At 45.2% G+C, this 14568-nt stretch overlaps 1 protein-coding gene across 2 annotated transcripts in view; it reads right to left on the reverse strand.

The window, feature by feature from the left end:
• E2F6 (E2F transcription factor 6) overlaps positions 1–13933 on the reverse strand; it is a 17377-nt gene extending 3444 nt beyond the window's left edge. Inside the window, exons 1-5 of one of the 2 annotated variants that reach the window (XM_006910237.3) lie at positions 13542–13933; positions 5625–5679; positions 2083–2299; positions 1402–1557; positions 474–588 (exon numbers count right to left, since the gene is read on the reverse strand). In XM_006910237.3, the coding sequence (XP_006910299.1) occupies positions 474–588; positions 1402–1557; positions 2083–2299; positions 5625–5679; positions 13542–13649 (651 nt within the window). In that variant the 5' untranslated portion in view covers positions 13650–13933. The remainder of the gene's footprint in view (positions 1–473; positions 589–1401; positions 1558–2082; positions 2300–5624; positions 5680–13541) is intronic. The other variant, XM_015588238.2, reaches the window with a different exon arrangement.
• Positions 13934–14568: the final 635 nt, after the last annotated feature.

Below are 14568 nucleotides of genomic sequence, written 5' to 3' on the forward strand. Positions count from 1 at the left end.
ACAGAGCAATTTTACTTTTCATCTTATATGCATGACTTGGTGTTCTAGTTTACTCATCAGCTTATGAGTTCGGTTAGTCCTTCCCTCGAGCCTTGGCTGACATCAGATCTTCGTTTGGAGGTACAAGACTGAGGCCAAGTCTTGGCGATTCCTCTAACAGGCGCCATAGTCCAATGGTTAAGAATAAACTCTGATGCCAAACTCTCTGGGTTTGAATTCTCTTTCTGTCTCTTATTGTGTGGTCATGAGGAAATTAATCTTTTTGTGCTCCAGAATCCTTATCTTTAAAAGGGTAATGATCATGACTGCTTTGCTTCCTGTGTTATCCGAAGCAAGTTAAAACGTGTACAGTGCCTTGAGCAGTACCAGGTATGCAGCTCTGTGAATTAGAGTTACTGGGACCGCAATGAAGTACAGCTGAAGCAAGTGGCCCGCCTCCTCTTTAAATCTTCTAAAAATGCAGGGTTACCTACTTCTCTGGGGGCTGGAACATCCAATCTGGTTTCAGCTGGAGCTTTAACTGCAATAACAATCTGTTCATGGAAGGCCTGAATGCTATGAATATCTTGATATGTCACATATGCCAGTGTAAAAATGAGTCAAGGACCTCTAAGCAGAGTGGTGCTCATTGGGAAGACAACGTATCCTTGTAACACAGGGATGCACGTGCACTATTAGAACAGCTTTAGTTTTTATGGGATACAGACAAGAAAAGCATTAAATACGTGGTGACGGAAAGAAATGGGCGGTGAACACATAATGCAATATATATATGACTTACTGTTGAATTATACACTTGAAACTTGTTGGATTTTGTTAATCAGTGTCACAGTTCAGAATTAGTGACACCTCACAAGGGTGATGCAGCAGCAAACGGTCCCAGAGATGGGGAGAAGATCAGCTGCAGAGATAAGTCTCTCCCTCTGGTCCCTGTAGCAGTACTGACATGCGGCTGCGTTAGGCTTTGGGGGCTAACATGGCATTTTACGTGCCATTTAATGGCCAGTCATTGTTTCAGAAATAAAATTTAGTTAATTAGGGCCAACATGAATTTCACAAAAGCCAACAAATATTTTACCGTCTTTATAGTATTCACACTATGAACATGAACAAGAAGGCTCCACCCATTTAGCTTTAGATGCAGACGCTAACCTTGGTACATCACCGCACTGCTCATTTACCTGGATGCGGCATTTACCTGGACAAATGCCACACCAAGGAGCTGAAGGCTATGATGTGTTACCTGAGTGTGTCGAGGCCATACTACTAAACTTTTACTGAGTTTAACTTATCAAAGTCTAACTTTGGTTCTTAAACATATTAATTAAATCCCCGAGCTGATTCTACTGTGTAAAGTAACCTGCTTTGGAAGAAGAAACAGGGTACAGAGTTAAAGGATATCTTTCATTTTCTTTGTCATCTGTTAAATCAAATAACTGCTGAGCACAATCCTTAATTAACTCATCCAGAGCATCTTCCATCGCCGATAAGTTGGAAAGTTCCTCCTGCAGCTTCTTCTGTTGGGGCATGGCTCCAAAATTGTTGAGATCGGATCCTCTTTAGAAGTATTAAAGAAAAAGACACAGAACAATACAGGTCAGGTTACTGGAACTTCTCCAGACATTCGCATCCAGTCTTTCTCATGATGACAGACAAAAACTAGGTACTCTGACTTTGCTTCTGCTCTCCCATTATTCTAGGTGATCATTATTCTTCCTGTATATAAACTGATTTTTGTCCCCTTTTCTAGTCCCTTACACAGGGACTTTTAAAAAAACATACATCGTAACCCTACAAAACTTAACAGGAGCAGGGAAAGCTTAATGAATAATGAAGCCTGATCAGCAGGGAAAGCTTAATGAAAGAATGACTGACTGAGTAATAATGCCACCATAAGCCCTAGCGCTGCTCCTCACAGCATGGCTTTGGACAAATTTTATAGAACCCTTTTCTAACAAGAAGTCACATCTTACTCTGTCTTATACTGTTAAAACATCGCTGATATTTAGTTTGTTTTAAGCATGGTATCATCACTTGAGGAAAAGGAAAAAAAGTCACAAAAAGTTTGAGACCACAACTCACATCCATCGAATATGGTTCTTGGATTTCTTTTCGACCAGCCGGATTCCGTCCAGGACGTTGGTGATGTCGTACACTCTGCGTTTTCGTACTCCCAGTTTCGTTGCAACCTTGTTTAAGTCAAGAATACCCCCAGGAGCATTTCTGACAAGATCCATAAATTTTCGCGTTAAATAAACCAATGATACATCGAAACGCGGTGTCTTCACTTTTAGAGCTTCTGGGAAACAAAACCAACACATTTATAAAATTTTAAACAGCGTTTCTTTCTGAACTCGTTAACAAATTCTTTATTTCCTCTTGATCAGTAAGCACAGACACCTACAGAAATTCTATATACTGACCAAGTCACAGCTAACCTTTATGAAATAGATCTCTCAAACGAATAAAAGTTTATCAGCCTTGGCCAAGTAAACAAAAGCTTTAGACTTAAATGAGTATTTGAAACACGTGACCAGTTTTTACCGAACATATGAATTTTGGGAGCCCTAGTGCATCTTATCAGATATAAAGTGAGAATTCGCATTTGTATCCACATCACTTTCAAGATTATGATCAGAAATGATTTTTAAAATTAAATTTCTCATTTGGTCTTCAAGTTAAGAAATTCTTTATGTGCTTGAAACCTATTTGATTTTATTAAGCAATATCACCCCAATAATTTTAATAATTTCTTTTTTAAAAAAGAAAGAAAGAATTCTTTATAAAGCAAAGGCAGAGACTTGGCGCTTTTTCATGTTTCAAATGTTTCTAAGCATGTCACGGTGTAACCCTGTCTGATGAAGTTTTTGAAAGCACTCAAAGTAGTCTTCTATTAGGACAATTATCACATATCTTGAGGAAAAACGGCATACCTATTTTTAAAAATATTCACTACCTTATATTAACAGGCAAATGAAGGGGTGAAAATCTCAAATCTCTTTAATGTCCTCACTCACCTACCCAATATGATGATTTTGGTTTTTCATACACACTCTGCCCCCTCCACACATACACGTTTGTGCCAATATGTATATATAACTTCTGAAAACAAAAACAGGAATATCCTATTTTTTAACATGCTGTTTTTAACTCAACACTGTGAACATCCCGACTTGTCAACAAATGTATTTCTGCTGGAAATGTGGTGTGCAGCATGCCGACGACGCAACGCTGCTGGACGGCGGGCGTGAGAGGTCAAGACTGTAGACCCTGCGAGTTCTCGTCACGAGAAGTTGTCGCTTCCCCTTTGCTGCACCTGCGTGATGGCGGATGCTAACTGGACCTACCGCGGTAATCGCTTCAGGTCATAGGTAAAGCCATCCTGCTGTGCACCCTGAATTTATACAGTGACGAATGCCAATTACTTCTCAATAAAACGAGGAAAAAAGGGTCTTTTTTCCTTAATGACTGCATAATATTTACCTGCATGTAACATATACTAACTTACCCAGTACTGGAAATTTAGATTGCCTGTGACTGCACAATTTTGCACAAGACTTCAACAAATTTCCTTGTTTAAACTTCTGCACCCTTCTTTAATTATTTCCTTTAGATAAATTCTAAGATCTGGAATTGCTGAGTAAAAGGGCATTTTTAAAGGAATTTTGGTACGTATTGCTAAACCTGCTCTCCAGGCTGTGGATTCTACCAATTTTGCGCAGTGTATGAGGGCCTCATCTCAGGCCTTGCCAGAAGTAAATATTATCATTCTTTTCATCTTTCCCAATTTGAGACCAAAAAAAAAAGTCCTTACGGTTTGGTGTGCAGAGGAAATGAACTTGCGAATAACTCAGCTGTCCTCCTAGTGTGGAGTGTACGATTCCCCTTCCTCTCTACTCCCGCAGCATGCCACAGTTGGCATGCTCCAAAAGAAATCCTCACCCTATCTTCACTCACAAATGCCCTTATCCAGAACCTCTGCAATGCAGCATTCAGGTTAAAGACCACTGGTAATTATTCCAAGAACAAAAGTACTATCTTATAGCATAAATGTCTTCACAGAAGATGGATCCTATACTTAAGATTAAACAAGACTAAACAAGCGTGATTCTTTTTTAAACTGGAGGTAGAAGAAAGCCACAATTCTACAATAAACCCTGGAAGATTACAAATGAGAAATTCTAACTTTAAAAAGCATACATTTAATTATACTAAGTTACTAACAGGACATGGTCTTATAAGCTTAGGGTAAGTAGAGTCCTATCACGTTAGTCATTTTGTAAAGAACATATTAATTGAACACCTATAACATGATAGTTGCTGAGAAATGTAACGATTGAAAAGGTCTTCAAACTAGACCACGTTCCACAGTTTAGGAAGGAAATTCTATTACTATACTCTGAGAAAGTGCTTCGAGAGGTATTCAAAGTCACTTTAGAAGATGAAATCAAACCTTAACTGTAGTGGGAAACGGGGAAGGTGTCCTCATGGGGGTTGCTGGGAACACGGACTAGGGACATGAACGGGAAGGTGCTCTCCCACTGACGGAGGGCCAGAGGCTTAAACAAAGCAGAGGGCACATGCCAAATGACAGCGTGGCATCCGAGATCATGGCCCCTTCAGGGAGTCCACGGCTAGTACAGTTTTAGCAACAGATAGGCACAGAGTGGCTGGAGGACAAGGCTGCAAAGGGAAACAAGAAACGCTGGCCTCCAGAGCCCTGTCTGTCTGTCAGTCCAGTCCCTACTGCCGTGTTTCTTTCAAGGATATAAGGTGCCTTATAAATTTAACACAAATAAATAAAACCAAATAAATGGGGAGTCAGGGTTGTCTCTAAGGTAACAGAGCATCCCTGAGGAGTTTTCGGTTAAGTGGTATCATAATCTCATTCCTGAATTAGAAGAATCACACTGGCAACAGACGGGGAGCGGCTGCTGGAAGAGCCTGGAGCAGCCAACACGATCCCGCGCCCTCCATCTGAGAAAGTGAGGACCTGGAAGAGAGGTCCAAGATGGTAGTTAAGACTGTGGGCTCAAGTCAGAAAGGTGTGGGGCTGAACCCTGAGCCAGTTACTGAGCCTCTCTGGGCCTCGGTGTACTCATCTGTGAAATATGAACAATAATCCATAACTACATTTTGAAGGGCTACTGTGATAATCCATGCAAAGAGCTTAGTGCAGGCACCATATGAGCTCGATAAATGTCAGACATTATTTTAAGTCGGTGGTAAGGGACAGGCGTAGGAGCACTCCAAAGGTAAAACTTGGGGACCAACTATGCAGGTGAGACTGCGGCAGGGGCTGAGGAGAAGTTAAGACTTACACGTGGGCATGTATGCACTATGTATCCCACGAGATCAGGACCCAATTAAGGAGAAATCAGAGACGGGGTGAGGACTTCCAGCATAAGGGCTTCCGAGGGACGGGGGACTAGAGGAGCGGGCGTTCCAGCTCCTCTGACTGACTCTGGACACTGACGCACGGCAAACTATTTACAAGCAGTTTCTCACCAACTCATGTACATTTAAAATAAATCATTTAAATCATTCAAACTACTGATAATTTAATAAAGGAATAAAGGAAGTTCAAACTACAACACCTGAAACCTAGTCAAGAATCAACTTACTTCTCATGGACACATATTGTACATTTTCTTCTAAATTAATCCTTATTTTTGATGGCTGGAAAAAAGAAGACACAGAATTTAACTTAGCAATTTAAAAACAACAATGCAAATGAACAGCATTTTACTGGATAATATACAGCTTTTTTTTCACCATGGAATAATCTGGGTGTGAGAAAACCAGTCCTTTTTCCAGACTATGTCTACCCTAACTGCAAGCACACCTGATAATGTTCCTAGACTTAAATTTCTAAAGTTGTTAGAGAAGGGGGTGGGGGGGAAGGGTGAGGGAGAGAAAATACGAATATGGCATCCGATTACTGAACAGACATTAATTTATTGACTGCATCAGGTACTGAGGACAAAAAGAAATACGACGATGATTAGGACACTGCCCTTGACTCTGGAAAGCTCAGTGGAGGTGTAAGATCTGTCTAAACAAATAAATGCCTGCCTCTTGCTATTTAAGCGGCTCCAAAAACTTTGCTCACAAAATTTCACAAGCAGCCATGCATTCCCTACGGTTAATGTAAAAAGAGCAGCATTTCTCATGATGGAAAAAAAATGCACGCTACACAATAGAAACTTTGGTATTTTGACAAAAAGTTTCTTTTAAATTCCTGAAAACACTGGGAAAATAGTAGTAGCTCCATTATCAATGCTCACCATTTCATCAGCTATTTAGAGGCTAAGAAAGTTTACATAAACTGGTAACATTTGCAATATGCTTAAAATTTGTTTTTGCAAAAAATAAATAAATCCTTTAGATAAAGCTGTGTAAACAGAAACCAACATTAGCCTCATGCTTAGAACGAAACATAATGGGGTCGGATGCCTCCACACAGGCTGTGACCAGGCTCAGCTCTGGTCTAAGTGAAAAATCCGGCCCCCAAATGGCTCTAGCACAACTGAGGCGAGTGAATCTCATCAGGTGTTCTACGAGGAGACTTGACAGTACTACTATGGATGTGCCCTGAGAGGGACATCATGGGATTCCCAGGGAGGGGACCCGCGGCTGGACCCTGAGGGACAAGGCTTCAGGGGCATGCTACGACCACGCTCAACGTCGAGGACCATGAAAGCCACGCAAGAAGTTTAGACTGTCATAAGTAGTGGAGACTGATCACAGATTTCTGAACGCATTCAAGCTCAGGGTTTAGGAATATGAGTAAGGGAGAAATATAGCAAGGAGATCGGGGAATGGGGAAGCCTGCAGACAAGAGGAGTAGCTAAGGAGCTGTTTATCAGTGTTACAAATCCTTGGCACAATGACCTCCCTATCATCCATGACAAGATGACAGATTATTAGCAAGTTTCCTTGATATGGAATAATTCCACTGAAATAGATTCTTCCATAAAATTAGTTGTTAGAATTTAAAGGAAAACACAGACCTGCTGGGCTGTGCAAAATCAGAGCTGGAAATGCTTGTCTGGGGGCAGGGACTATGTCTGGCTAGCTCTCTTAAACAGTGCTGACAACAGTGACTTTCAAACATGGTGTCCCACAATGAAACCCTGAAGGGCAGTCCCATTAAAGTCAAACACGGGAAGAGTATGACCAACTGTCACTGCCATTTTTACATTTAACCCTTCTGCCAATGTAGTATGAGACAGTCTAACTACTGTAGCGAGATTCCTAAATGGAAAAAATCCATCCTCATCACGATGACTTGAAACACACATAAACAGATGCCCTGACTTGTTATATACGTTAAGGTCCGTTTATGAGTTTCCCAGTCGGTCCGTGATCTGGTGCTCAGGTAACTGTGGCATACTACCTCAACTACCTCAAGGTCAGGGTCAATGTGCACGACTGTCAGTGCAGTCCTGAGGACACCGGCAGAAGGGGTTAAGACAGCAGGGCTCACGGGCGCCTTGCTGCAAAGACTTCTGTTCTTGAGCGCAGCAGGGCCCAGTCCTACGTCACAGTACTTACGGCTTCCGACGAGGCCGCCTCACTATCTGCTCTCCGCGTATTCTAGAAGCGCACTTTTCCTGCTCTGTACGCCTCTCCTTCTGCCTCCTTATCTACACTGCTGCTATTCACAGGCTGGCACAGGGATACACCTCAGTCAGGCATAACAACAGGGGAGGTGTGACTTTCCTTCCCACCACGTACTGGCTCTACCTAGGAGCGGGGAAAACAGACTGCAACGACACCCATTCATTTTTTTCTTTGAATATAAAAACAGTTCTCTCTTTATCTTGGTGGAATCACAGTGGCATCACGGCCCCCTCAGGGATAGACATCCCAATATGAATAAACCCTGGAGGTCTACAATCCTGGAGATTTCCCAAGTGCCCACAGTGATGACGCATTCATCTTTATTTTCAAAGCAGCTCTTGGTTCAAGACTGGGTTCGGGGGACCAGTGACGTGACTTCCCAGATGCTGGGAGATGCCGACCTTTGTCTGCAACGCGGTGCAGTGATACAACTTTACTGCCCATTTTCCAAGCTACTATGAAGTGGAGAAACCCTGTAAACTGTAAAATCCTATGCAAGCACATATTATTGTTTTCCTTTCTGAACCAGAACAGTGCCTGGCACATTCAGGCACTTGGTAAATACTTGTTAAACTCTGTACAGAGACTGAAATAGTCCCTTGTCATAGGTGACTTTAACTGATGAAGAACTTAGCACTATGAAACAATGAGTTGTGACAGACACAAGGACACAGTGTGAAGACTCCCTCTTGGGCACACCGTAGTGAACTGCAAGATCACAAAGCCTCGCTTTCTGCTTTCTGCTTCCTAATAAACACTCATCGCCTGAGGAGACCCGGCCCTACTACCCCGGCCAGCCTTCTCAGCTACTGGAACTCTGGTGACCTGCATTCAGCAGGTAGGCTAGGAGCTCTTCAGGAGCAGATGGGGCTAGATGGGACTTTAAAATCAAAATAAAGGTTTCCTCATACAAAAGGCAGCGAGCTATTAAAAACAAAAGAAGAGTACATGAAAAGCCACCGTGCACTTGGCCCCAAGTCACTCAGGCCCCTCAGATCAGAGCCATGTGCCTCGCCCCCTCATCCTGGAGGGAGAATGACCGGGCTGCCACCTCCGTATGGCCCCTTGCCCAGACCAGACACGGGGTGGAGTGGGGCCCCCACTGGCGCTGAGGAACAACAGAAGCCAGAGACGGATACCTGAGCTCCTTTGAGGACATCCATTTTTTCTTTTAAACGATCTCCGTCTTCAGAAAAGGTGCAGAAATAGTACTGTACACGTGAATGCTGTTCTCCCTGAATCATCTGAGGGTAAACTGCGGACCCCTAATGATTCAGCGTGTACCTCGAGGGTACCCCTCACACAACCACATGCAATTACCAGTCTGTTTGCGACTAAGCGGTCTTGAAAGAGACTGTCAGCAGAAATGCAGACTTTGAGGACACTTGCTGACAGCGAGGGGTTCAAAGGAACATGTTATCAGAACCAGGAGTGAGGGGGAAGCTGGTTCTGGTAAGATAGAGGACTTAGCGACACTGTCAACTGCAGCTATGTGGACGGCAGAAGCCATCGATAGACGGGGAGTCTAACTAAGCGGAATCCCATGCAAAGGGGTGACAGTGGCACCTGGCTTCTCCTGCAGTTCACAGTAAAATGTGAGAGGGAGAAACTGAGGAAAGAGCTTTTAAACACACAAGCAAACACAAAGCCAGGGCTTGGTGGCTTTAAAAATTCTCAGCCTCTCCAGAAGCCGAAATTGAATGACTTCGGAAAAAGACCAAATCAAAGGCACTGCCGGAAGAACACAGCCTCAAGATGAAGGTGGGGGCACGGCCGGCTAACACCTCAGGGAGATGAGAGATGGCACCTCGGAGTACTATTCGGTCACACAAAAGGCCTCTGAAAGAGGATAAGGATGAGCCCGACAGATCTAGGAAGCCTCCGGGCACTGTCCCTCCGCCATCCCAACAGGAGCCCAGGGACAGACGGGTTTACCATGAAGAACCTGTGCGTGGGCCTCTCGTGTACTGAGTGAACCACAACAAGATTCACAGGAGCGAATCCAACACAGTTTCCGCGAGAACTGTCAGCGAGAACACTGCCAGCTTGGACTAAAAGGGACAGAAACAGTTCACATTAAAACTGGATACCCAAAATTCTACTGACAGGAAGCAGGCTGAAAAAAAGGACTCAGCTACAACTCGGTATCTCCTGTCGCGAAAAAGAAAGGAAGACCCAGACGGTTAAAACCGAGAGGCCAGGGGCAGAGCTGGGCGAGGAGTCAGCCCCAGGCCTTGACGCATGTTCGGCAGAGCCCCACGCTGAGCGGCCTGCATTTCAGAAGCGCTGTGGACCGGCTGCTGCCCTGGGACTCCCACCTCCCTCCCCTGCCAGCGGGAACGTGCGGCGCAGCCGCCTTCCGACGTCTGTCCCCGGTGTGTGCTGTGTCGGAGGGTGGGGTCAGGTACCTTGTGTCGCTGGTGTCACCCTGCACCCGAGGAGCTGTGCCGACAGCCTGGATTCTCATTCTAGTCAGTGAAGTCAAAACCTGTTATTCTGAGGCTCAAATTGTCCCAGATAAGGCCTTTTCAAAGTGGCTCCTACACGGGACACATATTTCTGGCTTTTTCGGCATCTTTAGGAAGGAGTCCTCAGAAGAATGCTCCCTCAAATTTCTATGCGACGAACCTGCCCAGGTGCCAGCAGAGATGCTGCCGCTTCTGGTTCTGGTAAGCCACCACTGTGGGGTGGGGGCGGCGACAATGCTTCTAGTCTTTTAAGAGTCCAACTGAGAGGTTACTCGTATGATTTCTGTGAGGGATGCCCTGCAGATGATTGAACCTCATACTGGACGACCTAAGAAACTTCCCCTTTCAGTCCTCGAATCGCCCACCTGTTTGCTCAGAGTTATCATGCAGCCTGTGTGGATCTCAGCTGGGAAGCCAGGGGAGAAGGCAGCGGGGTCTGCACTGAAAACCACTAAGGGCGAGCTCAGTGCACACGACGCACCAGGACTCAGCGGCTCCTGAGGCGGCACAGGCCAGGCTGCTCCACTGCTGCCCCAAGTCCCACCTCCCAAGGCCTGTACTTCTAAGCCTGAGATCCCAAAGATGAGAGTAAACGGTGTAATACAGGTGAATTTTAGGGAGTAAAATCTTAAGCACTGCCTCTAAATTGGTTAAAAATTTCTCTATACAGATGTCTCTGTACCGAGTGCCTGTTCTGGGGAATAACATCCCTTGAAGAGCCCTTTGAAAATATACTTTTCTCCAAGGTGACTACATTCTCTTCATTTTTAAATGTTCTTTATTTGTCAATGTGCAGACTAAGTTCCACCTTCAACCATATTATCTTCTCCCTTCTCAAAATTCTACATTTTTCAAGCTATTTACTCAGAGATCACTCAGCCAGATACATAACTAATCTTTGCAAAGCAATACACTTGTATGTATTTAATTATTAAGTACTCCTAATCAGCCAACTAAAAAACAATGAGATAGGTGTATGAATCACCATTTTATAGCAAGAAAATAAATATTCAAATATTTACAGAGTACCTATTTCATTCATTCAATGACTTTTTATGAGAGGTGCCAAGTGGGCTGGGGATGTAACAATGAAATGGACAGAGTCACTGCACTCGGGGACCTAAGAGCCACATTGCAAAGAGTGGGTAGGTAAGCACAGGATACTCTGGGAGCAGAAAGGGAGTGGCTAACCCAGTGCTGAAAGATTAGGGAGGGCTTCAGGCAAGTGATCCATATCTCTAAACCTGAAGAACCAGGGGATGTTTTTTTAAAAAAGGCTTCTTTGGAAGGGGGAATGTGGCTATGTCAGGTTCCAAAAAAATATGGAAATATGAAAAACTGAGCAACTATAAGCAGTTCAGGAAAGATAAACCCGGGGCTTGATTAAGAAGTTTCGAATCTGTCCTGAGAGCACTAGGGAACCACAATAGATTCTTTAAGCCAAATGACACGATCATAAATATGCTTTAAAAAGACCATTATGATTAGTTACTATGTGGAGAATACACAGAAAAGTAAGGGAGCAAAACCAGAAGCAGGAAAACTGGTTAGGAAGACACTGCAACAATCTGAAAAATAGATGGTTAGAAGTGGCAAGTACTGGTGATTAATATTATTCAGATTGGGAAGATGGAGGGTGTCGGTTTGGAAAAGAGAAAAGGCAAGGATAATGCTTAGGATAGGAGCTTGGGCAAAATGGTGAGTGTGTTACCATTTATTAACATAGGAGATAGCAAAGCTGTTGCTGGCCGAGGCAAGAAGGTAAATGAATTGAATTTTGAGTTTCAAATTTAAGCAGAGATATCTAGTAGACAGTTGGAAAGCTCTGAGTTGGATTCATAGATTTGGGAGTTATATTATAACGTAGTAACTGAAACAACTACAATGGATATGAATATTTAAGACTTCAAGGGATGTGTGTACCTTCCGACAGTAAATGCAAAATTAAGTGGCTTTTTCATAGTGAAGGTTCCCAGCTTTTCTCAAATTTTCAAAGATTAAGACCACCGATATAGATGGTAACGGTAGTCAGGAGAGTGGTGGCGAATGCCATCCCACATGAAAAATGTGTATAAAAGGTAAAAGAGAATCCTGAACAGCAGCATGTAAGGAATGAGAAGAGGAAGAAGAGTTTGCAAAGGAGCAGAGAAGAGGCTGGAGGAGTAGATAGAGCACCAGGAGTGTGGTGTTAGAGAAGCCATTCAACATCCAGAGTTTCCAACAAAAGCAAGCAGTCGACCACATCAGAACCACAGAGATAAGGAGTGAAACATCGCTGGAACCGGCAACGTTGTTGGCAAGTTCGTTAGAACAGTCTTGGAGCTGTGCTGAGGGCAGGGGTCAAGGTGGAGTAAGGTGATAATGAGAGGGGAGTAAGCGGGCACTGTAGATGCAAACGATTTTTTAAAAGTTTGGCTGTGAAGGGGAAGACATGAGGTAAGTAGATGGAAGGACATTAGGAATTACAGGAGGGATATTTTAAGATGGGGATGGATTTAGGATGTGGTTTAAGCAGTCGAGAATTTATCATCTGGAGTCAAGACACTGTGAGGTTAAACCCAGTCTTTTCTATGTCTTGTCTAACCATGGGCAAGCCGCTTAATATTTCCAAGTGTGTTTTGGCAACTGTGAAAGAATAATCATCTTAGGACTGCTGTGAATTAAATGTGATAATGTCATTAACTATTTTTGAGCACTGAGTCCCCAAGGGAACTGGGCATACTGACTTCAGTAAATGTCTAGTTACTAGTCATGGGAAGAAACCAGCAGGACGGTTGAAAATATGGAGAGAAATGGAAAATGATGGATTCATCAGCGGCCCTGAGAACCAAGAAGAATATATTGCATCTAATCTGGGGCAAAAATAGAGGAAATTAACCTCTGCAGGAAGGGAGCCCAATCTTTCTTCTATTTCTCTGTCGAACAGGACGAAGACAATTTGCTGAATGGGGAGCTGTCGGGTGGGAAATGTGAGGAGTGGACGAGCCTTTGAATGGCTGCGTTAAGTAGGAGAACGGGAAAGGAGGCCGAAGGGGAAAATGAGAGCTTGCAGAGTATTCTGACCGTGAGTGGAGGGAGGAAAACAAGATTTTCTAACGCAAAGTTGAGCAATTTTCTCCAACAGTGCTCCGTAGCCGCAACGTAAAAGCCAGGAGGGCTGACGACACATTTAAAAAGTCCATGTTGCACGAAGCCAAGAGTTTAAACGAATGGCGCGTTTGGCTCACAGTCCGTAACGGGCACTGCCAGAGCAGAGGAGACGGAGAAGCGGCGACGGCCCAGCCGGGGGGAGCTCCCGACCCCGAAGACACTCAGTCCGGCTTCCCCTCGGAGGGGAAGAGGAGGCGGGGCCTGCGACGCGACCCGATCGGACAGCACCGGACCCGCCCCGCCCCACGCCGCGCCAGGCCCCCGGCGCCCAGGACCCAGGCCGTCCGCGGGACTTACCAGCAGGCTCTCCACGTTGATGGGGTCTCGGCACCGGCGACGCACCGTCTCCTCTGCCGGGTCCACGAGCAGGCTGGGCAGTTTCCGCGCTGGCCGCTGCTGACTCATGCTGCCCAGCCGGCCGCCCCTGGCCCTCGCACCCCCGGAGCTCTCCCGCCTTCTCCTGCTCGGGTCGGATGCCGCTCTCGACACGCCGGGTCTCGGAGCCGAGCACGAACCGGGCTCGCGGCCTGCCCGCCGGTGCACCTGGCTAGGCCGGACCGCGGACACACGCGCCGCTGCCCCGCGGGCCCGGAAGGTATAACGCAGGCGGGCGGAGAGCGGGCTGACCCACGACTCTCAGGACGCGGTGCCCGCCATCTTCCCGCATGCGCAGTGCGCCGCCCCCAGTGCGCATGCGCGCGCCGCCGGTCGCTCCCACGCGCTAATCCGCTTCCTGAGCCTGGCGCGCGCGAAACCAAGGGCGGCGGAATCCACGGAGGGGATGGCGAAGGCGAGGGAAGAGATGGAGCAGGACTCCAGGGGAAGGGAGCGGGGCGGGGAACGCCAGGCGGCCGGGAAAACGCAATTTCTCCTCGGAATTCCTGACACGACTGACACCAGTGACTGAAAGTTCTGCGTGAGCAGAGGTGGTAATTTATTCTTGAGCTCCCTCCGCACATCTCAGGCACTTGCTCAGTGCCGATGCTTAGTAAATGTTCGTAACCAATCCGCGGTGGAATCGTTTACTTACGTGCTTCTTTCTTTTTTCTTTCTTTCTTTCTTTTATTTATTTATTTATTTATTTTTTGCTTCTTTCAGCTTTCCTTTTCCTTCTTTGCTTCTTTTCTTTCTTTCATTTGATGAATAAATTATTGATTACCTGTGGTGTCAGATATGGTGGTGGGCACAGGAGACATTCGTTTGGAGTTGGCACAGGCTCAATCTCAAATTTCAGTGGGGGAGACATAATAAACAGAATATTTAACGCTGGGCCCAGAATTGTATTTACAAATCCTCGCTCCTCTTAAGTTTATAAGGCCCTAAG

Source organism: Pteropus alecto, unplaced genomic scaffold, assembly GCF_000325575.1.
Source record: "Pteropus alecto unplaced genomic scaffold, ASM32557v1 scaffold61, whole genome shotgun sequence".
NCBI lineage: Eukaryota > Metazoa > Chordata > Mammalia > Chiroptera > Pteropodidae > Pteropus > Pteropus alecto.